Source organism: Delphinus delphis, chromosome 9 (assembly GCF_949987515.2).
Source record: "Delphinus delphis chromosome 9, mDelDel1.2, whole genome shotgun sequence".
Taxonomy (NCBI): domain Eukaryota; kingdom Metazoa; phylum Chordata; class Mammalia; order Artiodactyla; family Delphinidae; genus Delphinus; species Delphinus delphis.
In genome coordinates, this window is record NC_082691.1 from 101,274,932 (window position 1) to 101,300,188 (window position 25,257).

The 25,257-nt window shown below is 58.2% G+C and overlaps 1 protein-coding gene across 1 annotated transcript; it reads right to left on the reverse strand.

Annotated features, from left to right (window-relative positions):
- Positions 1–423: 423 nt before the first annotated feature.
- WDR86 (WD repeat domain 86) lies at positions 424–25,015 on the reverse strand. The gene is made up of 7 exons (XM_060020075.1): positions 24,979–25,015; positions 24,232–24,520; positions 14,207–14,348; positions 11,392–11,812; positions 4,183–4,318; positions 1,058–1,161; positions 424–728 (listed from the first exon to the last, which is right to left on the reverse strand). The coding sequence occupies exons 2-7, from the start codon at positions 24,392–24,394 to the stop codon at positions 555–557; spliced, it is 1,140 nt and encodes a 379-aa protein (XP_059876058.1). The 5' UTR covers positions 24,395–24,520; positions 24,979–25,015; the 3' UTR covers positions 424–554.
- Between the last annotated feature and the right edge of the window lie 242 nt (positions 25,016–25,257).

Consider the following 25,257-nt stretch of genomic DNA (forward strand, 5'->3'; position numbering starts at 1 on the left):
CAGAGCACTGTTAAGGACCTGTATTTTGGTTCTTCACAAATGGACAATTTGCCAAAATAACGACAGTCTGCGGCTTTTTTCTTTGGCCGCGCCGCGCGGCTTGTGGGATCTTAGTTCCCCGACCAGGGATCGAACCCTGGGCCCTCGACAGTGACAGCGCGAAGCCCTAACCACTGGACCGCCAGGAAGGCCCGGTCTGTGGCTTTCTGAAGCGTCCGCTTCGCTCCGCAGGAAAGGCTTGGCCTCGGAGGACCTCGGGCGCCGGGACCGTGGGGCTGGACACCCTGAGAGTCGGGAGGGTCCCGGGAGGGCCAGAGAGCAGGCTGAGGGCTGGGCTCCGCAGGGGCTCTGGCCGAAGGGAGTGGGACCGAGAGGCGGTCTGGGGACGCGGTGGCGGGCAGGCATGGCCTTCCCACGGGCGGCCTGGCGAGGGCTTTGGAAGTCAGCGGACGCGGAGGACAGGCACCACCGCCGCCCCGGTCCTTGCCCTCGGAGCCCCCGAGGCCGACAGCCGCGTTCCCTCCGCGGGTCCGTGGGCGGCCGGTCGGGGTGTCTCAGGCCGGCTGCAGGGGAGCGGCGGCGGCGCAGCCCACTTTGTTGCTGAAGAGACGCGAGAGGCTGCGCTTGGGAGCGGCGGGACGCGGCGGCGGGGCGCGCGGGAGGCCGCGCACGTCCCAGAGGCGCAGCGCGCCGTCGTGCGAGGCCGTGTAGAGCACCTGGCCGTGCACCTGCGGGCGCGGGGCGTGGTTGGCGCTGGAGGGGGTGCGCCACCGGCCCCCAACCCCGCGCCTCCCCGCAGCTACGGGGTCACGTAGGTGCAGGCCCCGCCCTGCCTCGGGCCAGCGGCGGCCCGGGCCTCGGCGTGAGCCGTGAACGCCCAGGCCGCCTGATGGGAAAGGCTCAGCCCAGCGGGCCTCGGCCCCGGGGAGGCGCTGCCCGCGGGGGAGCGCTGCTGCCTGGCCCTCCCGCTCCCCACTTCCCCTCGGAGGCAGAGGCGCAGGCGGGCTCGCCCTCGCTCAACCAGCCACGGGCCCCCGGAGAGAGCTGGAGCGCCTACCTGGATGCAGTTGATGATGAAGGCGTGGCCGCGGAACACCCTCCGCAGCGCTCCAGACTGGGCGTCGAAGGCGCGCGCCCGGGCGTCCCCGCTCCCCGTGAACACTGTGAACACACGGCTGCACTCGCCTCCCGCCCGAGAGCCCTCGTCCCCTCGGGACTCCGCAGGGCGGGGGGCGTGGATGGACAGGGCGCGGAGAGTGCCGGGAACCCTCTCCGGGACCCATCCGCTCGCCTCCCAGGGATGTCATAATTGCAAATGGGAAACAGCAGAAGCCCCTTTAAAGGAAGGAGGCGGCACCTTCCCTATCTCAGTACTTTCCTGTGAGTTCAGGGTGACGCCCAGGGTCCCGGAGGCGCCCTCTGTGGGCTGCAGCCGGCTCTGCAGGACTTCGGCTGCCCCACCGCCCTTGGGTCAAGTCAGCCTCCCAAGTCCTTCCAGGTGCTTCCACCCCTCCCGAGTACCACCTGGGCCCAGCTTCCTACTCAGGCCATTTGGTGGAAACCTTTGGTGAAGCTTAGCTTCCCTGCCGGGCGTTTCTAGCAGCTCTTAAGCCCCTGCCTCGGGGGGTCATCCCTCCCCCCCCCCCACCGTCTGAGCAGCCTCTTGGGGCAAGCACCAACCAGAAACTCATTTCTCCCCCTCCTCAGTAATGAACTTGGCCCTCCAAACACAACCCAGCGCCTCCGGGGTTCACTACAGGGCCCCTGCCCAACCTCTCCCAGGGGGAACCTCCCGATTCTGCCTCCCTTGGGCTTTTTCCTACATTATAACTTAGTCCAAGAGTTCTCAAACTCCCGAGCGCAGGCTGGGCCCACCTGAGTTTCTGATTTAAGGAGGTCTGGGGTGGGGCCTGAGAACCTGCATGTCTAGCCAATTCCAAGTAATGCTGATACTGCTGGTCAGGGACCACACTGACGGCACTGGCCAGAGAAACTCCCTGGTCCACTTATCATCTTAGCCCGGGTTCTCCCAGAAGCTGACCCTGACACTAGGTTTCGAGTGCAAAGTTCATCTGGCAGGGCATTGCAGGAAGTGGGGAGAGAAACAGGAAGGAAGGACTCCCATGCATGTGTTTAAGGGAGCAGGTGACCGCTGGGGGCCCTTGGGAGAAGGGGCGGATCGGGTCTCAGAGTTGTTCCACACAGGGACAAGGACACTGGGCTACTTATCCGTCAACTCCCAGCCCTCCCATGACCTGCCTCACAGGAAAACACCCTCGGGCAGAGGACCTCAGGTGCTGCAGCAGGAAGTGCCCCTGAGCGTGGTACCCATAGCATCTGCTACAGCCACCCAGCAGCCTGAGTGAGCCACAGTAAGCACCCCCTGGGGGCCCCCTGTCCTTGGGGTGTCTATTCCTAATCCCGTTTCCTGTGTCACCTGCCTAGTCCCAGGTTTGCTGCTAAAGCTACTAGTGAATGTGGACTTGGAGGACAAGTTTCACTTCTCGTTCTCTTCAGCTCCTTTCCTGCCTTCCCCTCCACCAATGCACTGTGGTTACTGGGCATCCTGAGGGTGGGAAGAGGGCTCAGAATTAGGTCTGATCATCCTGTAGCCTGTTGACAAAGACCAAGGACCAAGTTCCTTAACAGCGGGCAGCAGGTAGGGTCTGTGGGATTTGCCGCAGCGGCAGGTTTCATCCCAGCCTCTGCCACGGGGAGGCGCTCTGGGCAACGTTCTTCTCTTTAAATTAGAGGTCCCCGACAGGAGCAGAGCCATAATCACACTTATAGGCTTGGACACAGGAACAGGAAAAAAATCATTTTTCTGCGTCAGACACCTAAATCCTGAGGGCATCTCATGCTCTATTTTCGGAAATCCATTCTATCTTCATCTAACACCTGTGCTGTGAAGTCAACTTGAATTTTCCACTGTGGCTCCTCCCCCACCCCAGTCTGCTCCCTCACTGCTGTGCTAGGAAGATGGTTCTCAGGCTCAGCTTCGCCTAGGGGGGCTGGCTTCCTGCTGCAGGTGTGTGTGTGTGTGTGTGTGTGTGTGTGTGTGAGAGAGAGAGAGAGAGAGAGAGAGAGAGAGAGAGAGAGGACACTGATGGCAAAATATAACATTGGGGATCGTTTTAGGAAGGAGATGTCCAGGGACCTGGGAGCCCCACTCCCATGTAGGTGTGGTGAGGTTGTGGGTTTTGCTTCCCCTGAACAGTGCCTGTCTTCTGCATGTGTCTGGGGTGTAAACAACTGGCTAGTTGGACAGAGCCAGGAAAGGCCAGATGTGTGACAGTTTGAGACCTGTGGGGCAGAGAGCTTGCTGACTACCCAGTAAGCCACACTGCCCTTCTTTCTTTCCAAAATAACCCTGATTAATCCTGGTGGCAGTATCCCCAGATAAGGGTTTTTATTATTCTGTCTCTTTTGCAGGCAGTGGTCAGAGAGATGTATGCAGAAGTCTTTGGGTGGAGTCTCCAGGAAGGATCTTTAAAGGGGCCTACTCATCTAGGAGACACAACCTTTTGCCCTTCCCTCCTCTTCTTCCTGCCTGCCTAAAACGTATGATGGCTGGAGCTCCAGCAGCTATCTTGAACCATGAGGCCCCCCCTTAAAGATGGCCGATACATGCTAAGGATGATGAAGTGAAGTGAAAAAAGGAAGCTGGGTGTCTAACAACTTTGTGGAGCCATCCGTTCCAGCCTAGACCGCCAGCCTCTGAAATTCTTCTACCTCAGAGAAAAATAAACCACTATCTCATATAAATCCGTCATCTGGACTTTCTCTTATCTGTAGTCAAACCTAATGCCGAGTGAAGCCAAACCCATGCGGCCCTCAAGTCTGACTGGAGTTAAGTGGTGTCACTGTCTCGAGAATTAGAATGTGTCCTTGAGACCTGCTCTTGACCTGAGGTCCTCTGAACAAGCAGGTCGCTGCACGTCCTAGCGGGGTGAAGGTGGGAAGGAGCCCCTACACCCTTATTTGGAACTTCTTTTGCTGGAGGAACAAACACGTGCACTGAGGGGCCACAGCCGCCGCCCTTGGCCGCTGACCAAACTGAGCGGCAGCCGAGGCTCAAAGAGGGAAGCGTGCAGAGAGGTCTGGGCGAGAGCGGATGTGCTGCGGGGCGGGGCGTGAAGGGGACAGGCAGGCTGGGGCTACGGGGAGGGCGGGGTCACTTACAGGTGCCCGCGTGGTACTTGAGGGCGCTCACGCTGTGTCTGTGGGCCGCGAACGTGCGCACACGCTCGCCCGTGTCTGCCAGCCAGCACTTGACCGTCCTGTCGGCGCTGCCCGAGTACACGTGCCGGTTCACCAGCTGGGGGGGGGGGGGGGGCGGAAGGGAGGGTCGGCACCGGACGCGGGTACCGCTGACCGTAGGGGGCACCCCGGAAGCCCTCCAAACCTCTCTCTCTGGAACGTGGAGAGGGGCACGTGCAGGTCTCAGTGGAGACACTGTGGACAAGCCAGAAATGCCCCTGCCCCTGGGTCGCCCCCCACCACTACCCACTCCAGCACCCAAGGTCACGATGCTCCTCTCTTCCCCTCAGGGCCGTGTAGCTCAGGCAGACCCGGCTTCGGATCCTGACTGGCCCTTGGCCAAGTCAGTGACTCTGCTCTCAGCGGCTTCACCCGCAGACAAGGATCACGCCAGACCCTTCCGTGCTGCTCAGACACGACCGTCAGCGCTCAGCACCCTAAGAGCAAGGACCGGAAAGTGTCGGCCAGCACTGCTGCTGCTCCTGCCAGGGGTCTCTCTTCAGCAGTTTCCTACAGCTTGGCCCCGGGAGGGTCAATGTGACTCCACCTGTAGCTACTTCGGTTCCCTGGTACTGTTCCAGCTGAGAAAAGGGCACCCAGGGCGGGGCTTCCACACTGGACTTCTGCTTGGGGAAGGGAGGTAGGAGAAAGCTCTAGACGTAACCTGACTGACCGTGGTGTGTGTAGGGTGGCCCTCTGCTGGGACCGGAGCTGGACACCCAGGGGCCATCATGGGGCCCTCCCCCCTGCCCCTGGACACAGGTTCCCCCACTTCCCGCTCGCCGCTGCCAGCTGCAGTGGCATTCACGCCCCTTCTCGGCGTTGCAGGAGGTTAGGAAAGGGGCTGGGAGACAAAGGAAGGGCATGAGGAAGTCCCCCTCCCAGGAGCACCCCTGCCAAGAGGGACGGGGTACTAGCGTGAGGGAGGCCCAAAGACAATCGAAATAATTCTGCAAATTTCCCTACAGCAAACAGCACGCAGCCCAGAGAGCTCCCGACCAGCACAGCACCTCTGGTTATCGGAGACACGGACGAGAACCGAAGGCTGACGGAGTGGGGTACTCAGCTGCCGTTAGCTGGCTGACGGCACCAGGGCTCCTCCCACTTTGCAGGGCCCAGGAAGAGGAGGGCAGGCTACAAGCCCCCGAGACAGCCATCCAGGACGCCGCTGGGGCCCAGGGGCCGCTGGAGGCTTAGGAAAGATGAGGTCCTTCTCCCAGGGGCAGCAGGCGGCGGGCCTAGTTTGTTTTGCGGGATCTTAGTTCCCCGACCAGGGATCGAACCTGTGCCCCCTGCAGTGGAAGTGCAGAGTCCTAACCCCTGGACCGCCAGGGAAGCCCCTGGAATGGGCATCCTTAACTCATCCCGAGTCCTCCTAGCTCGAGCACACACTACCTACCCATCTTGGCCACTTTCCACTCCAATTCCCACAGCTGACTCAGTTTCCCCACATTACTTCCCAGTTTAAATCCCGGAGAATAGGACTCTGGCCCAGTGCATCTTTCCACCCCACAGCCACAGCACAGGTCAAACTTGGCCTTGGGCCAATCGCTACGGCAGAGGGGGTGGAATCTCGAGGGACACGTATACCTCTTGGAGGCAGAGACCGAGGGCAGACCAAGTGGGCAACAGGCCTGGCCTGCGTCTCTCAGGCCCCGCCCTCCGGTCCTACTGGGGTTACGACTGGCCCAGCCAATGGAGCCTGGCTTCTGGCCTCTCCCGCTGGCGGTCCACTCCCCGAGGATAGGGCCGCGTGCGATGTCCGCACACCCGAGGGCTCCTGCAGAACATCGCCCAGTCCGCCCTCCGTCTGCACCACCGTCGAGAAGGGCAGGGGGACCTGCCTGGCATCCCCACCTGCTCTCGGCCTTCGGGGCGCCCCCGTCAGCCCTGTGCCTGGAGCCTGAATGTGGCCCGGCTTCCCCAGGTGCACACGTGTCCTCGCTGTGCCCTGAGATCCCTGCACACATACTGTGCTCCCCTTTAAAAGTCCTCTCTGTGCTGATCCCCCCTCATCTTTTGGGGGAAAGCCACCCTCCAGGACCCCTCCTCATGCTGCCCAGCACTGTCTGCATCCTGCCCCCGAGGCCGACTGCCACTGGCCCCCAGTGTTTCGACTGTCCCCCCACCAAGTGTCACTCCCAGAGGCAGCCCCAGACCTCCAGGGACCACACTCTCCAAACGACCCACTGAGGCTCCCAGACCTATAATAAGGGGAGTGGGTACGGGCAGCCTGTGAGATGGAGACCCAGTGGCACATCTAGGCCACTCGGCCTCTGCAGCTCTGTCTGCCCCGCCCCGTGAAGGAGGCACTGAGGGTCCACAGCGGCGAGACAAAGGGAAGACGCCTCCTGTGCACAGCGGGTGTCCCGACGACGCAGGGCCTGGCGCACGTGCTTAAAAAGCAGCACACTTTCAAAGCACAGATCCTGAGCCCTGAGGCTGATAAGCGGGCAGAGGCCTCACTGCGTGCTTTGGCTGGTGTCCTGAAAGGACACCCACGGGGAGCAGCAGGGCAGCCCGCGGAGACCAGAGAGGCTCAAGGCAGATGGGGAAAGCAGGACAGATCCTGACAGGGCGAGTCACAAAGGCCGGTCCAGCGGGACTCCCTCCCAGCAGCCAAGGCAGCTCCGAGAGGACGGGACGGGGCTTATGGGCCATCTCCCTGCGTGTGATCCACCCAAGCAGAGGGCAGGCCTGGGGCTCTGCTGCTGCGGCCCCAGGGGCGCGGCCTCGCCCTCCCCTCCACTCACGACAGGCCACGCACAGGGCAGCGGGAAAGAAGCAGCTGGGCCACGTGGTGAGCAGAGGGCCAGGTGCAGAGCACAGCCAGGCTCCGGGCACTCAGCCTCCTGTCGGAAGAGGCTCCCCGACTCCAGCACGGTATGGGCCCAGACACACCTTATGAAAGCTGCTTGTTAAAAGCACAGGTTGCATGCTCAGTCCTGGGTTCAAGTCCTGTCTCTGCCCTTTACCAGCTGTGAGACCTTGGGCAAATTGCTTGCCCACTCTGAGCCTCTGTCTTCTCATGTACCAAATGAGAAAAAATAATCACCCTTACAGGTGGCCGTGAGGATAAGTTCAATAATGCACACAGCCTGATCTAACCCGGGAGCCGGTACGTATCCCTAAAAGGCAACAGCAGTCTCTGCTCCAGCCCCTCGGGCTTTGGCAGGACAGTGTTTTGTAGGAAAAGAACGGAGGGCCTGACGATGCTGCAGATGGGCAGGTGCGTGCCCCGAGCCCTTGGGCTGCCCCACACCTGGCAGAGCCTTTCCTGTTCCTCTCTGGCTGTACTGGAAATGTTTAATATCTCATTTCAAAGTTGGGTACATAGGTGTCCCTTTTACCGTTTGCTATACTTCGTTTGAAATGTTTCATAATTAAAAATTAAAAAATATGAAGGGACAGGAAAGAGTCTCCACTTTCTCCTTCTTCACAAGGACCCCCCGGTTGAGCCTAGACCCTGGAGCCCCTCCAAAGAGCAGGGGTAAAGGAGCGGTCCCCCTCGGCGGTCAGCGGGCTTGACCTTGAGTTTGTTACTTGGAAGTGAGCCCTCACCTCTGCTCTGGCCCACCTTCTCCGTAGGAGGCCTGTGCACTCCTGCTCTGCCCCCACCTGGCTTCTGGAACCCTCTGGGGTTCACGTGCTTGACCCTGGATACACATCCCACAGTGAAGAGGAAAGGCAGAGGCCCCCCAAGGCTTGGCCGATTTCTTGGGCCTCGCCTCAGCTCCCGGAAAGTTCAGAGCGGGCCGCAGGCCTGCAAGGAGGAGGCAGGATGCTGCAGTAGGCCGATGGTTCAGAGACGGGCATAGGAGGCTGCATAGCTCTGTGAGCTTCCTCTCTTCTCCCCAACCTCTGAAAAGGTGGCCCCCAAGTTTATCTCAACACACAAAAGGGCCTGACCTGTTTCCCAGGGACGGAGTAAACACCACAGCTCCATGCAACAGGCCCCCGGGGTCCCAGCGGGCACCTCACACTCCGCCTAACGGGAAACCACGGATGCCAACTCCCTCGCTCTCCACCTGCCGCCACGAGTGCTTCCTCCCTGAACAATGCCAGAGGCCAGGCCGCAGGGCTCACAGAACCATCCCGGAGACCCCCAGGAACCCTGCCTGCCTCTGCAGGGCGTCTGGGAAGGCAGCCCACCGCTCGCCGAGCTGGGGGGGGTCGGAATTCTGGGACGTCCCCAAGGAGAGATCCTTCCCTGGCTTAGGTGGCTCAACCTGCATGTGGACGTGCAGGAAAGGGACAGAGGAAGCAAACAGACGTGCAGACGTGAACCGAGGGTCACCTATTTGGAGAAGGTAAGGTGAGCAGGGGCGGGGGGTGGCGCCCAGCGGTGACAGCAGGGTCCCAGGGACGGCCCCACGTGGCCAGGGTCTCACGGGCTGGGGCCGAGACTGGCAGGTGGCCCTGCAAGTTTCTGATGGCAGCGGGGACGTGGGGAAGTCCTCCTATTAAAGAGGCAGATGGGGGGGGAAGGGTCTTCCCCGACCCCACGGTGGGGAGAGGGAGGGACCCTGGAAAGCGGGCAAGGCCAGCACACCCAAAGGTCACCCGCACATGCGTCTCCCAAGTCGCGGTAACCTAGATCTGAGTTTGTACCGGGGAAACACAGCAGGGAGACGCGACGATACAGCATCCAAGCTACAGGGGACGTCTGAGGGGACGTCATATCAAAGCAAAGGAAGCCTGGACGGCCGGGAGTCGGCAGGTCCTCCGTTTCTCGGGAAGGCGCCAGGCCATCTACTGTGGAGATGGTGGCCCTGGACCTCATCGAGCAGAATCTTATCCCCCAACTACTCTGAAAAATGGGGGCTTTTCTGCCTCAGTCCCGCCGTGGGGCGAAGCAGGCTGTGACTTAACAGCTAATGAAGTAACTAACCAACAAACCAAATAACCACGTGTTTCCTGAGGCAAGCGCCACTGCTGCCGTGGCGTCAGCACGTGTGCTGCCTTTGTGCTCGTCCCTCCAGGCTCTGCGCTAGGACCGGCCTCTACAAGGGGCCCGCTGCTCCTGACGCTGGGGGCGACCCTCCCCGCCCAAGCCGACAGCGCGGGCCCTGCCTCCTTCCAACTCTGACCCCAGGGGCCTCCACACACTGCACTGTGCCCACCCTCACCCCGCCCCGACCCCATCCCACCGCCCAGCAGGGCCCTCCCCCCACGCCCACCCCCCACCCCCGCCTGGGACCCATCCTGGACAGACCCCGGTGTGTGCTCATGGGAACAACACTGACTTCACTCCGGGAGCTCCCCACCCCACCCCAGTGGCACCCCACACTACGAGCTGGCCTGGCCTTCGAGCTGCTCACGGTCTCCTGAGTACCCTCCTGCAGAGCCCGCAGGGCTCCCACCAGCTCTGCTCCCGGGCACGTTCACTCCCACTGCTGTGCGCGACGCTGGGCGCCACGCCCTCCAGGCTGACTCCAACATGGGAGACGGACTTGCCCCTGGGCGGTACCAGGAGACTGAGCCCAGAGACCCCATGCGCCCTCAGGAACCCAGAGCCCGTCCCTCCATGCCCCGCCCAGGACGCATCCCCACTGCCCCCTGCACACCTCTCCCCATCACACCCAGGTGCCTGCCGGTCCTCCCTTCGCCTCCCCAAATCCCGGGATCAGATACCAGGTGGCTTAGGGACCTGCTGTAGAGCACAGGGAACTCTACTCAGTACTCTGTAATGGCCTAGATGGGAAAAGAACCTAAAAGAGAGTGGATATATGTGTATGCATAACTGATTCACTTTGCTGCACACCTGAAACGAACACAATATTGTAAATCAACTCTACTCCAATAAAAATTAAAAAAAAAACAAAGTTAAAAAAAAAAAAGAAAAAGAAAACAGGTGGCCAACTCTTAGCTCAGTAACAACCAGTCCCCCGCCCTGCCCCCATCTCTAGAAAAATGCAATTTATCCAACCAAACATGGGCCCTCTGCCGTTCACCAGGGGCCAGAGATGATTCTGTCTAAGCAAAGTGGAGCCCTTCTCTACTCCACTGGTCCTGGGGCCCTAGGGCTGCCCTTCACCTCGAGAACCCAAAACGGGCCTCCTGGCCTGGCTCTCCAGGGGACTGCCACACACTGCTTCCTGTCACCTTGAGGCCACCCCCATCGCTTCATCGGTGGCTCCCCAGAGGCTCGGTGCCTCTGAGCACTGCACCCCAACCTGCTCACCTCGGGTGTGGGAACTGGCCTGGAGAAGGGAAAGGGCTGTGGCCACGACCCGGGCCAGGAACATCCAGACCCTAATATCTAGATAGAGGGAGGGACCGTATGCTGCAGGCATGCCCGCCAAGTGCAGACCACACATCCTCATAGCAACACAGGCTTCATAGCAACAGTATCACAGGCTGACGGGCGTCAAGAACAGGCTCTGCGGCAGGCGCTGCGTCCGCTGTCACCTCACTAAATCCTCACGACAACCCGGGGCGGGCACAGCTCCATGCCCGTAATCCCTAATCCAAACCTCGGCCAATGTGTTTCGGGAGTTTTTGGATTTGAGGAACACACTCGTGTTTCCACAGCAAAGGTACACGTAGTCCCAGGAAGTGAGATTAAACTTAACTACAACCAGCCTCATATCAAAATTAGTTTTGATGCCAAGCCTAAGAAAAAACCTTCCTTTTTTTTCAACTTTTGGATTTAGGAATTATGGACCACGGTTTGTGCGTAGACGTAATCCTCACTTCACACGGACGGAAACCAAAATTCATGTGTTGGCAACAGCCCTACCCCTGGTATCTGTGAATGTGACTGTATTTGGAAATAGGGCCTTTAAGGACGTAATTCAGTTAAAATGAGGGCATTAGAGTGGAACCTCATCCAGTATGACTGGTGTCCTTACGAGAAGAGGGAATCTGGAAGCAGAGGGAAGACGGTGTGAGGACACCAGGGGAATGGCCGTCTACCAGCCGAGGGGAGAGGCCTCAGAGGAAACCAACCCTGCTGACACCTTGATCTCGGACTTCCGGCCTCCAGAGCTGTGAGCCAATCAATCTCTGCTGTTTAAGCTGCCCAGTCAGTGGTACTTTGTTCCACAGCCTGAGCTGACTGGTACCCTGGGTGGGGCGGCAGCTCAGAGGAGGAGCCAGGGGCCTCCCTGGCAGCCAGGCTGGCCTCACCTCCAGACAGATGACGGAGCCCTGGTGCTCCTGGAACACACGCAGCTGCTGCCCACTCAGGATGTCCCAGGCTCGGACGGTGGCATCTGTGCTTCCAGTGAAGGCCGTGTGGCCAGGCGTGGCCAGCACCAGGCAGAGCACGGCACCTGTGTGGCCCCGCAGTGTCTGATGGCAGCAGCCGCTGGCCACCTGCCAGACCTTAGCCGTGCCATCCGTGCTGCCCGTCACCAGGAGCCCCCTGGCCACGGCCTCCTCCGTGCACGGAGCCCCAGGGAGGTCCTGGGGGGCAGAGTAGGCTAGAGTCAGCACACAGTTGCGGTGGCCCCGGAACTCCCGGGCCACCTGCCCCTTGTCCACACTCCAGGCTCGAGCTGTCCGGTCGTAGGAGCTGCTGAAGAGCTGGTTGTTGGCGACCAGGATCCTGGTGGCAAGAGGGGAAGGGTCAGGGGTCAGAGCGCACAGGGCTGCCCGGCAGGCTGGCGTCTTACGTGTTCAATGAGCCCAGGTGATGGGTGAGAAGAATGAATGGTCCCCAGTGACTGGGAGCCCAGAGTCTGAGAAAATCTCAAGGCTGAGGAATCTGAGGCCCCCTGCAGCAGGGGAACAGTGAGGGAGCCAGGAGAGCCCACGGGGGGGCGGGGGGGGGGGAGCAGAGCCTGCCAAACAGTAACTATTCATTTGATGTATGCTAAGACCTTCTCTGCAGAAAATACACATCTGTCTCTAGCACAGAACTCTGTGTATAACTTCAAAGGGCATGAGGGTGGACCCGAATTTACACACCACCCCCAAAGGGCTGCGGCCTGAACCTGGAATGGGGCGTGTCGTCTGTGTGGCCACAGAGGGGTCAGGACCCCCGTCTCAGTCTCAGAGGCACCCCTCTTTTAAAAGGTCTTGCCTGGGAGCCTAGCACGGGCAGGAGGAAAGATGGACACGGAACAGAGCAGACCTTCCTTCCGCGGCCTCTCACCTCTGGGCGGTTCTCACGTCCCACAAGTCATTAAGGATGCAGCACAAGAAAAGCACACTTTCTACTGATGGCTTCTTCCCTAATGCCAGGAGGTACGGTCTTCACCACGTGTGTGTTTCTAAAGGAAAGTGACGACGTGGTGCCTCGGGTGATGTTGTGGCGGCCCGAGTCCTGCCGCCTGTGACGGCAGGGACGCCGGGCCGGGCCGGTGCCCCCAGAAGCTCACACACCTGGCCCGGCTCTGAAAACACGAGAACTGTAGCCCATGTTCTCACCTCAGGGCCATCACGCATTTGTGAGCAGTTACTTAATAATGCAGATATGCACCCAGAGATGTTTAGAACAGCCAACTGCTCAAAAGAGTGTGTGTGTGTGTGTGTGAACATGTGTGCACTTGGGAGCGTCTACACCCGGCAGAGCGTCATTCCCGGCCTTAATTGTCCAGATTTCCTTTTGAGGAGCCACTGATTCGTTTCCAGGTACAACCGGAGGGCCGGCTGGTCACCTGAGATGTGGCTTTCTCCCACCCACCCCATCCTCTGTCAGCCCTTCCAGCCACTCACAGCCTCACTAGAGGAGGCGCCCCAGGCCCCCACTTCTCCTCAGTCACAAACTTCTTTCTCAAGAAAGAGTGTGGAAGAGGCCAGCAAGAGCTGAAATACGGGTCCCAGTTCCAGCCCTCCTCCGCCCCGGCCTGCGTGGTGTTGGCTGGTCTCCCAGGACCCCGGGCCTCGCCTGCTCTATCTAAGGGGTGTAGGTGGGATAAAAGCTCAGCTGCAGGAGGCGGGGGCTGGGGCAGAGCTCTATGGGGTCCCCACTGGGGTCCTTCCCCACTCAGAACCATCGAGCCAACACGAGCCTTGTGCCTCTCTGCTCAGCGATGCTCCCCTGTTCCCGCCCTGTGGGAGCACCGTTCCGTCTACAGGCAGCTGGTACTCCGGGCAGTTAATGATCGGGCTGACCCACCGCTTCCACCCACCGTGCGCTGGAACATTAGGCCGGACGGGTCCCACCTGGACCCAGGCTCCACAAAGCTCACGCTGCCAGCATCCCCTCTGGCTGAGAACATCCTTCCGTCCCTGCCCCCCACCCCCCCAAATGCCCGCCTGCACTGGGCCCTTTCCCTGCTTAGTTCGCTGCCCAGGCAGCTGCCCTTCCTGGTCAGTGAGGTCATGAGGGCCCCGGTGCCCAGACTCCTGCTCATACCGGGCACTCCCTCGGGAGTTTGCGACGGGCCCCAAGTTGCAGAGATAGTGTCCAATTGATCTGATCACCAAGGAATTTCCATGGCTCAGCTCAGACCCAAACTCAATACATTTTTGCAAAAATTCAAACCTCCATGAGAAGGAAGGTCTGGGATATCTTCAACAGCAACATGGAAAGGAGAGGTTTAAAAACACCCTCGACTCCCTCTTCAGAACAATCCCCATTCTGCCCCTCCCCCGAGCCCCCAGTCCACCATCAGGTACCAATTAAGCCATTTCCTGTGGAATTTGTTCCCTGGTGGGAGCTGCAGCCTCAATCCCTTTCCCTGCACCCCGCTGGGGGCGCCATGGGGGGGCTTTCAGGCTCTGGTCTAAGTGTTGGTAGTGCCTCCCTGCCCCACCTCCGCCTCCCAGCCCCCCAACCTGCAGCCCTGGGCAGTTAGCGCTTGCTGCGCTGGGGACACTGCTGTCCTTCCACTGCTGTTGCTCTGGACCACCTCCCCGCATGTCCACACGTGTTCCCCAGGGAAGCTAAGTTCCTCCAGGGCAGGGGCCCCACAGCCTACATCTCTGTCCCCTGGGACTCGGCCGGGTACCATGAGGAGAGGCCGAGTCCTCCCCGCCTGGCAGGCACACCGACCTGTTCACAATGGACGTGTGTCCCCGGAACACCTGCAGACACTGCCCGGTCAGCACGTCCCACTTCCTGATGGTGCAGTCAGCACTGCACGTGAAGGCGGCTTCGTCCTCCAGCTGGCAGAAGGTCACATAGCTTTCGTGCCCTGCAGATGAGCGGGGGAGATGTGAGCACAGCAGGGCATGCCAGCTCCCGTTTTTCTCTGAGAACGTTTGAGATGGGGAGGAAGGGAAGAAAGCAGGGGGCGGCGAGTGTTTGCAGCAAGTCCAGTAGCGACTAGCGTGTTGAAATGATGCTTTAAGTCTGGGAGAATCTCAGGAATCGTGGGGGCCAGGAGCAATTCAGGGGGCACTTAGCCTGCCCTGGAATCCTTCCTCCCTCCTCTCCTTCCCTCCCCCTTCTTAGTCGTCTCCTTTTAGGCTTCTTCAAACTTTTCAGCTACTTGTATTCACTCCGTCATTCAACAAACCCCATGTTACAGACGCAGGAAGTACAGAGGCCAAGGGCATGGTCTTCGGAACCAGAATGCCTGGGCTAGAAGCCTGGTGCTGCTACTGGCTGCCCATGGGCAACTTATTTCACCTCTCTGTGCCTCGATTTCCTCACCTGAAATGGGGAGAGTGACAATGCCTATCTCACGGTGTTCCTGTGCCGGCTGTGTAAACGCTAGGCGTGAGCTGTTCTTACATTTGGGGACAGACACTGTGGTAGGCAGAATTCTGGCCCCGAAGAGAGCAGGTCCTAATTGCTGGAACCTAGAAATGTTACCTTTCTTGGAAGAAGACACATTTATAGATGCAATTAATTAAGGATCTTGAGACGGGGAGATTGTCCTGGATATCAGGGTGGGCCCTACACGCCATCACAAGCATCCTTGTAAGAAGGAGGCAGAGGGACTTCCCTCGTGGTCCAGTGGTTAAGACTCCATGTTCCCAATGCAGGGGGCCCAGGTTCGACCCCTGGTCAGGGAACTGGATCCTGCATGTCGCAACTAAGAGCCCACATGCTGCAACTAAAGATCCCTCATGCCACACCTAAGACTCGGCACAGCCAAATAAATAAATAAATACACACATAGAGGAGGCAGAGGGAGATCTGAGGACACAGAGAAGGCACCGTGAAGAGAGAGCAGAGATTTGCAGGTGCTGGCCCTGAAGATGGAAGTGATGCGGCCACAAGCCAAGGGGTGCAGCAGCCATCAGAAGCTGGAAAGGCAACGGCATTCTCCCCTACAGGTTGCAGAAGGAACCCAGCCCTGCCAACCCCTTGATTTCATCCCAGTGACACTGATTTTGGACTTCTGGCCTCCAGACTTGTGCCGGAATAAACTTGTTTTAAGGAAACCCAGTGTGATCACCGGTCACAGCAGCTGCAGGACACAAATACAGAAACAGACATAATTAAAACACATTCCCTGCCTTCAAACAGAGCAGCCAGCCCAGAAGGAGGGACAGTCAGTCGAGCTTGATACGTGCTGGGACAGAGCGTGACGAGGGTCGACAGAGCAGAAGCCTGGGTGTGGCAGGCAAGGAAGGGTCTACGCAGTACCCGTGTCTGTCGGGAGAAGAGGAAGAGCGTCTGGGAGAGAAGCTGGCACACACCAAAGCAGGAGGGGCCCCTGGGGCCAGAATTCAGGCATTTGGCAGAAACGATGGATTAAGTAGACACAGTGAGGGTGGAGGTCTGGGACGGAGGGAGGGCCCCGCAGTCTGGGGTCTCGGCCAAGTGCACCTGGTCATCCTCTTACGGGGCAGTTGTCAGATCTTTTGACTCTCACCCTGGCTGTGGGGTCGATGTTTACCACTCGACCATTATTAAGCAGCTCAGGAATCCTCCATCCTTGGACACAGTAGGGCCTGTTTTTCAGGTAAAAGTGTTTCCATCTCGGATATAAGCACTTCCAACAACAAACTGAAGCTGACTCTACTGGAGAAGAATTCAGGGACCAGAAAATCAACGGAAGCAGAGGAATGTTAGACCTAAGAGCCACTTCACAGACGAGGAGACTGAAGAATTCAAATAATAACACATGGGAGCGTCATATTTATTACTTTAAGGATTTCGATCAGATTTTAAAATTTCATCTAGATGTCTGCTATCTTGTAGACGGGGATTTAGAATCTCCTGGGTAGTTTCAAGCTGATTCACACTTACTTTTTTTTTTTTTGGCCCTGGGGTCAAGCTTAGTTTCTCTTGGAAGAACCCAACTTCCTGAGTTCTAAGAAACAATTTTTTTTTAAAGTAAGAAAGAAACGTTTTCCCGTCTTCTTGGATAGCACATACCAGGCCTCTAGGAAAACATTTGCGTAAATTAAGTAAACACGGGAAGAGGTTGCAGACTGTTTCCCTCAAAGTGCGCATCAGTTTAAAAGTCGAGGGCAGGGCTTCCCTGGTGGCGCAGTGGTTGAGAGTCTGCCTGCCGATGCAGGGACACGGGTTCGTGCCCCGGTCCAGGAAGATCCCACATGCCGCGGAGTGGCTGGGCCCGTGAGCCATGGCCGCTGAGCCTGCGCATCCGGAGCCTGTGCTCCGCAACGGGAGAGGCCACAACAGTGAGAGGCCCGCGTACCGCAAACAAACAAACAAACAAAAAGTCGAGGGCAAATGTGTTTGGCAAAACACAGCCCAGCTTTTTGCCAATCCCAAAATGTTTATAAAATATCTGAGGATTCTCAACGAGCTTTCCCCGAGACCAGATCAGCCATCAGGAGGGGTCGGGAGGACGCAGCACCATGAGGAGTCCCCAGTGCTAACCAAGGCCAGGAGAGGCTCCCTCGGGGTGTCACTCCCATGCCAGCTCCTTCCGTCCCATCTCAGCAGCATCTGACAGCAGGAAGGCAGAGCGTCATGTGAACCCGTCAACCAGGCCAAGAAAAACACTGAAAATCCAAGCGTGGCACCTAGACTCGGTGGAACTACAGCCATTAACCAAGACTGTGGGCGTGGGACGGCTTTTCTGATACGTAGAAGTGAAAGAACGGATGTATACACTGATTGCAAATCAACAGAAATATAAACAGACTTGAAGAAAAGACGTGATAACAAAAAGAAGTTTTTCAATGTAAAAAAACTCATCCCCGAAGCTGGGCCAGGCTGATCCTCTGCCCCCTCAGGGGACTGGCCAAGCTGGCGGGGGTCCCTGCATCGCTCAAGGCTCTCCCCCGCACAAGCCCCTTCTCCAGCCCAAGACGCCCATTTCACATCTGACAACCCAAGGAAGCGATACAGGCTCAGAGCCCTTGCAGCACAGGGGCCCTGGGGGCTGCGGAGCGCGCCCCTGACTATAATCCACAGGCTATAATCCAGAGACCAATGACAGGGCTCCACCGCCCCGGCAGGATCACCAGGGGTGGAGGAGTGAGGGCTCGGAGAAGGGAGGGCCCATCATGTCTCCAGGGACCACAGCGCCTCGGCCACAAGCTGTTGGAATTGTGCAGAATAAGCAAGAAAGCCAAACTAAAAATAAATATTTTTGAAGGGATATAGAACGCAGATAAAATGCGGTTATTCTGTTCAACAGAATACGCTGAGGCTCAGGGTTTCCTGCCAAGGTAGCCGGCCCCGTCTCCCAGCTTGCACGCCCCTGGACTCGCCGGAGGTTTAGAGTCCAAGTGCCCCCTCCCCACGCAGCAGCAGCTCGCCGCGCTGGAGACCAGGGTCTGCAGGGGCAGAGGGGCCTGGAGCGGGCACGGCCCAGCTGAACACGCCTTCCACTCAGCATGAAAAGCGGGGCCTCCTCTCGCCCTGCTGCCCCTGGCGTCTTTCGTCTGCCCCCGTGGGTCCTCGTCTTCTCCAGCCTGCGCCCTGCAGCGCGCCCCACCCGCTGTGGGCTCCTGGTCTCCTCCGCTGCCCGCAGGGTTCAGACGGTCGGGAGCCCCAGGAGGGGTCTCTAGTTCGGGATGCGCTGGCCGAGGCCCTCAAACCACGGTCACGCCTCCCCGGAGGGAGCCCCCTCCCCAGCCGTTTCCAGGCGGCAGTGACCGCTCCCACCCTCCCTCCTTCAGGCCTGGGGATGGTGACAGCTCCTCTGGTACTCGCCGTAAGTACAGTGGTTCCCCACACTCTGCCCACATTCTACAAGCGTCCCTTTATTAGACTCTCCTCGAGTTACCATTCTGAGGTGCCAGTTGTTTCCTGCCGTTGTCTGAGCACGGAAGCCCTGGCTGGAATGGACGGGGTCTGACAAAGCCACTGAGGATGCAGGCTTGGGCCACCCGCCCCCGAGCTCCCAGCCCGGGCTGATGCTCTGCTCACTGCTGCCGCCGCAGGGCCTGTCCTCAGCCCAGCTTCACCAGCTCCACAACCTTGACCAAACTCTCTCCGGCCTCCATCCCCATTCTCCTAAATCCGCACCCACAGGGGAGCTCACCTGCCCCAGACCGTGGTCTCCGCAGAGCTTCAGAGTGAATTGCCAGTATGGGCCTCCTTCACATCCGTACTTAAAACAAACTTTTTTTTTTTTTTTTTTGCGGTACACAGGCCTCTCACTGCTGTGGCCTCTCCCGTTGCGGAGCACAGGCTCCGGACGCACAGGCCCAGCGGCCATGGCTCACGGGCCCAGCCGCTCCGCGGCATGTGGGATCTTCCCAGACCGGGGCACGAACCCGTGTCCCCTGCATCGGCAGGCGGACTCCCAACCACTGCGCCACCAGGGAAGCCCAAAACAAACTGTTTTTTGATGGAATTTTTCCTTGACCAGGACAAAGTTAATAACGATTTGTTTGTGTCTGAAAGCCTTCCCTGTGCTCCCACGTGCCCGTTTAAAAATACGTATGAGATGATTCAGCAATCCCGCTTCTGGGTATACACCCAAAAGAGGGGAAAGCAGGGCCTGGAAGAGATATTTGCACACCCATGTTCACAGCAGCATCACTCACAATGGTCAGGAAGTGGAAGCAGCCCGTGTCCACCGACGGATGGTGGATAAAGAAGAGAGATGAGATCCACACGGCAGAACAGCCTTCGGCTTTCAAAAGGAAGGACACTGTGGCCCGTGCTACAACCCTGGGGACATTGTGCTGAGTGAAATGAGCCAGTTCCCAAAAGACAACTAATATGTGCTTGCACTTATACAAGGCACCCAGAGGAGTCAGGTTCCTAGAGGCAGAAAGTAGAACAGTGGGTGCCAGGGGCTGGGGGAGGGAGGAACTAGGTTATTGTTCAGAGGGGACGGTTTCAGTTTTACAAGAGGAGAAAACCCTGGAGGTGATGGTGGGAATGGCTGCACAACATTTTGAGCGTTTAATGTCTCTGAACTGTATATTAAAAATGGCTAAGATGGTGAATATTATGCTGTGTGTTTTTTATAACAATTAAAAATTGTCTCAGTTCCAGGTCCTCCTGGGCCAAGAGGTGAACCCTGACTACCCCAGCCCACCAAGTTCCTGCTCTTCTGAAGTGCACACAGCCCCTTAGTTAAGCAGTCGTTCTCTCAATCCAATCTGCAAATTCCCTGGGGCGGGATCCGAGACTCTTGCACCTTTGAATCCGACACAGGCACCCAGCGCAGTCAGGCCAACAGGCAGGTGAGGGGGAAAGGGCTCTGGGCCCAGAGGGAGGAGCGCAGAGGGCTGGCAAGCCTCAGTTTCCTCATCTACAAAACGGGATGATGAAGATTTGTGGGAGGCAAATGAGGAAGAGCTTTGGAGCTGGCATGGCACAGTGCCAAGGGGTGCTGTGACTCACTTCGGGCGTGAAGGATAAGACAGCAAATACATGAGCTAGGAACTCTTCATTAACTGGCTTGATGCCCACCATGACCTTGTGAGATTAGGTTCCTCTTGTCATCACCCCCAATTCACAGATGAAACTGAGGCACGGGACTTCCCCGGTGGTCCAGTGGGTAAGACTCCACGCTCCCAGTGTGGGGGACCCGGGTTCGATCCCTGCTCGGGGAACTAGATCCCACATGCATGCCGCAACTAAGAAGCCCTCATGCTGCAACTGAGGATCCCGTGTGCCGCAATGAAGATCCCGTGTGTCGCAACTAAGACTTGGCACAGCCAAAATAAATAAATAAATAGGGCTTCCCTGGTGGCGCAGTGTTCAAGAATCCACCTGCCAATGCAGGGAACATGGGTTCGAGCCCTGGTCCGGGAAGATCTGGGAAGATCCTCTGGCCCCCAACTGCTTCTGCACCGTGAGCTCGTCTGCAGAAGGAAAACGCATGGCAGGAGCTGCCAACCCAGGCCGCTCTGCCCGAGAAATCCAGGTCTGACCCACCAACAGGCTCTCCTTTGAAGCCTTCTGTGGGCCCCAAGCTATGCAAGGAGCTGACACTCACCCCGAGGTGGCAGTGTCTACAATGGCAGTGGAAAGAGCCTGGATTTGGAGTCAGGAGACCTGCAGGGTCTGCCGCTGATCAGCCGTGTGGCCCCGGGGGAGCACAGCTTCCCTGCAACTCTGTCCTGCCCAGAGCAGGGGCCACACGGTGGGCGAGAAGCCTCTCTGCCGCCGACCAGCCGCAAGTCCCTGGACGAGCCCTGCAGCCACACCATGCTTGGGGCGTGCTGACAACAGCACCTGCCTCCCGATGTGAGTGTCTAGGAGACACTTAGAATATGCTGCATATTGGTAAACCTCTGCATCTCCTGTTCTCATCTATAAACTGGTGTTATCATAGCAGCACTATTCACAATAGCCAAGACATGGAAGCTACCTGAATGTCCACCGACAGATAAATGGATAAAGGAGATGTGGTGTGTATACACAGACACACACACACACACACACACACACACAACGGAATACTACTCAGCCATCAAAAAGAATGAAATAATGCCATTTGCAGCAACATGGATGGACCTAGAGATGACCATACTAAGCGAAGTAAGTCAGAAAGAGAAAGACAAATACCATATGATATCACTTATAGGTGGAATCTCAAATACAATACAAATCAACATATCTACAAAACAAAAACAGACTCACAGACATAGAGAACAGACTTGTGGTTGCCAGGGGTGGGAAGGGAAGGAATGGGAGCTTGGGATTCGCAGAGGCAAACTATTATATATAGAATGGATAAACAACAAGGTCCTACTGTATAGCACAGGGAACTATATTCCATATTCTGTGACAAACCCTAATGGAAAAAAATATGGAAAAGAATATATATAAATACAGATGTATAAATGAGCCACTTTGCTGTACAGAAGAAATTAACACAACATTGTAAGTCAACTATACTTCAATAAAATTTTAAAAATAAATAAATAAACTGCTGTTAATTGTTATTTTATTTTATTTTATTTTTGGCCGTGCCACGCAGCTTGTCTTAGTTCCCCAACCGGGGACTGAACCCAGACCCTCAGCAGTGAAAGCGCAGAGTCCTAACCACTGGACTGCCAGGGAAGTCCCTAAACTGCTGTCAATTCTATCCACCTCACAGTTGCAAGGGTTAATAACATAAGAAATATGTACTTAGAAGGGTATTTATAAAATACAGGGCACTGAAATGTCAAGACATTTTTATTAATATTTCACTCATACAAAAAAAATCCTATGGACTTCCCTGGTGGCGCAGTGGTTAAGAATCCACCTGCCAATGCAGGGGACACGAGTTTGATCCCTGGTCCGGGAAGATCCCACACGCCACAGAGCAACTAAGCCCGTGCGCCACAACTACTCAACCCATGCGCCACAGCTACTGAAGCCTGCGCGCCTAGAGCCTGAGCTCTGCAACAAGAGAAGCCACCGCAATGAGAAGCCCGCGCACCGCAATGAAGAGTAGCCCCTGCTCGCCGCAACTAGAGAAATCCCGCGTGCAGCAACAAAGGCCCAACGCAGCCAAAAAAAAAAAATCCCACAGAGGAGCAGTTGGCAGGTCCTTGCTTACCATGGGGGCCACACAAGGATTATCACACACCCAAAATGACTCTCTCACAAGTCTATTAGTGCAATTTCAGGATAAGCAAAGGTTACTTTTGTCCCCTCTGTCCTTGACAATTCTTAAAGTGCAAACGCTTATAAAAGAAACGACCCTGTCAGCAGTTTTTCCGTTTGATAGCGTTTTCCCATGGAGTGGGAAGGCCTCCAACTAGGGCAACAGAGGGTCCAGCGTGGCCTTGCTAGGAAGCAGGTTCTGGTGTCCTGCGGGGACGAGCCGCTGTGAGGGTCACTAAAGTGGGTGTGAAGGGGACTTGCCAGGCACAGAGCCGGGTGAGGATGGCAGGGCAGGGATGGGCAGGACTGTGGGCCCTGGGGGCGGAGCCGGGTGCCCACGAGGCCAGAACCACCCTGGAAAGGACTGGAGCTTCCTGAGGCAGAAACTGGCCTACAAACGGGGCTCCCACGAGGGGTCCCAGGCCCAGGGCTCCCCGGGCCAGCCGATCAGCAGAGTCACCTCACAGCTTGTTAGAAATGCCAATTCTGGAGTCCTACCCCCAAAGGCTCAGTGAAACCCAGACCTAGGAACCTGCATCTCTGAAAGCCCTCCAGACACTCTTCTCATGTTTGGAAAGCAATACACACTGGATTTAAATTTTCTAACAGATCTGTGCCTTGGCAGTGTGTGTGACTATCTGTGCGTGGTGGCCAACTCCCCATTACCTACACCAGCTCCCAAACAGCAGGCAGTCCAAAATGCATCCCTACTGAGTTTTGATGTAAAACCAACAGAGTGCGACTTCCCTAGCGGTTCAGTGGTTAAGATCTGCCTGACAAAGTAGGGAACACGGGGTCGAGCCCTGGTCTGGGAAGATCCCATATGACGGGGAGCAACTAAGCCCGCGCGCCACAACTACTGGAGCCTGCACACCTAAAGCCCGTGCTCCGCAACAAGAGAAGCCGTCGCAATGAGAAGCCCGCGCACTGCAACGAAGAGTAGCGCCCGCTCGCCGCAACTAGAGAAAGCCCGCAGGCAGCAGTGAAGACCCAACGCAGCCAAAAGATAAATAAATAAAAAATAAAAATAAAACCAACAGGGTGGGACTTCCCTAGCGGTCCAGTGGTTAAGACTCCGCGCTTCCACTGCAGGGGTCACAGGTTTGCTCCTCGGTCGGTCGGTCGTGGGGAACTAAGATTCCACGAGCCTCATGGCCCAGCCAAAGATAAATAAATAAATAAATGAAATGAAATGAAAAAAGGAAACCCAGCAGGGTCAGGATCCGCCAATACGGAAGCTAATTTACTCCCTGTGCCTAGATGAGCCAGGAGGCCTGGGGCAGGCCACCCAGGATTTGCTGATTATGGTGGAAAAACCAACAGTGAAAAATAACTGTGCACACAGTGCAGGCAGCCTGGTGCTTCCACAAGGGGCTGTAGGAGCCACTCAGGCAACAGAGGGACCTCACACTCCTGTGCTGCAGGCATGTGACAGGGACCCGAGGTAAGAAAAACGTCCACCTCCCCTTGAGTAAGCCACAAATATAAATCGGTGTGGGTAGACTGGTAGGGCTCTTTCGTAAAACAATATTTACGCCTATGTGTACCTCCTGCTATTTCATGGACTTTCCAAACATGCCAAATTGCAGGTGAAATGAGGCAGTGAGAGAGCAGGGCAGGGGGGTCGATTGAGGGAGGGGGTTTTCGACTCTGCCCCACCATGGGCTGTGTAAACCGCTGGCGAACTACCTAACTCCGTGCCTCAGTTTCCCTGCCTGCACGAGTGGTGGGAAAACAGTACCACACCATGCGGAGTGCACTCCGCAGTGCCCAGGCCGATTAACAAGCCCCCGTTGTGACTACAAAGGCCCCGAGAGAGGAAATGTTCAGCCAGAGATCACAAGGCCAGTGAGAGACGAGGGAAGCTGAAAGGGGCAGAGCTGCGATTTCTTTTTGTTAAAACTGCCGTGATGGAAGGGATTTCACCCAGCGGTTGACAGGTGATCTGCGCCCTCGCAGCCTCGCCCCTCGGCTCACTGGCCCGTATCGCAGCCCCCTCTGCACTCCCACCCCACCCAGCGCGATGGGCGCGGGCTGGACTTGGGGGAAGGGGTCTGCGGACAAAAGCGCCCAGGTCTGAGGCAGGCGAGCGGCAGAGAGGAGGACAGAGAGAGAGGTCGGAGGACGCGGCCAAGCGCGTCTACCTTGCAGGAGGGCGCAGCACTGGCCGTCCGCGGTGCTCCAGAGTCGGGCCGTGCCGTCCTCGCTGCCCGTCAGCAGGCGCTGCCCGTCGGGGCTCAGGCTGAGCCAGTTGATGCCCCCGCGGTGGTCCGCGCAGACCCTCAGGGCAGACCCTCCGCCCCCCATCCCACCGGTCGGGCGGCGGACTTAGGAGGAGGCTGCGCCCCGCTAGGGAGGGGCGCCCGGGTATCCTCGCCGCGGCTCCCTGTGGCTGCGTCCCGCGGCCATCGCGGGGCCCCCGGCCCCCGGCTCCTGCGGAAGCACGCGGCGCGGGTGAAGCGCCGGACGCTCGCTCCCCGTGCGCCCACCCGGCCTCCCGGCCCGCGGAGGCGGCGGGGGCTGCGCTGCGCTGGGCGGCCCACTCGGGACTCCCGGTCCCCGGGTGCAGCAGTCGCAGCCTCACCGGCGCGGAACGCCTCCCTTGCCCGCGCCCCCAGGGAAGACCCGCACCCCACCTGAGCAGAGGCGTCCCGGGGCGCGCGGGAAAGCCCGGACCTCTTCTCGGGGCGCCAGGGACGGGGAGAACACGGGAAGCGGAGCGCCCCGCGTACGCTCCCCGGCCCGCTCCGCGCGCTCCGGGCGGCCGAGGCGAACAATACAGTTCAGCCTGGCTCCTCCTCAGAGACCACCCCTCAACCTGTCCCTCCCACTTTCCTGGCCTGCGCTCCCGCCCCCGCCCTCGCCCCCGCCCCCGCCCTCTCGGGACGGACCTCAGCCCGCGGTCCCCGCGCCCGCCCCTGGGACGCTACGGACCGCTCGGCGTGCGACGGTTCCGGCTGCCCGGCCTGCGCCTCTGGGCTCCCGCCTCCTGCCACCCCCGCCAGGACCAAAGGCCGGGACGAGGAGGAGGAGAAGGAGGTGGACTGCAGGGTCTGGGTTGGGGAGACGCTCACGCCGGGAACTCACCCGGGCCCGCGGCTGCGCGCCACCACCAGGCAAGTCGGCTCCTTCCAGGCTCCCAGTCCTAAGGACCCTTGCCAGAGGGGCTC

What these genes read in the sequence shown, in the direction of transcription:
- WDR86 (XM_060020075.1), bottom strand. Translation starts at nt 24,394, where the DNA reads ATGGGGGGCGGAGGGTCTGCCCTGAGGGTCTGCGCGGACCACCGCGGG. An exon ending in GTGCTGCGCCCTCCTGCAAG is followed by an intron (nt 14,349 to 24,231) that starts GTAGACGCGCTT and finishes GCTCATCTGCAG; the next exon opens with GGCACGAAAGCTATGTGACC. An exon ending in CAAGTACCACGCGGGCACCT is followed by an intron (nt 1,162 to 4,182) that starts GTAAGTGACCCC and finishes GTGTGTTCACAG; the next exon opens with TGTTCACGGGGAGCGGGGAC.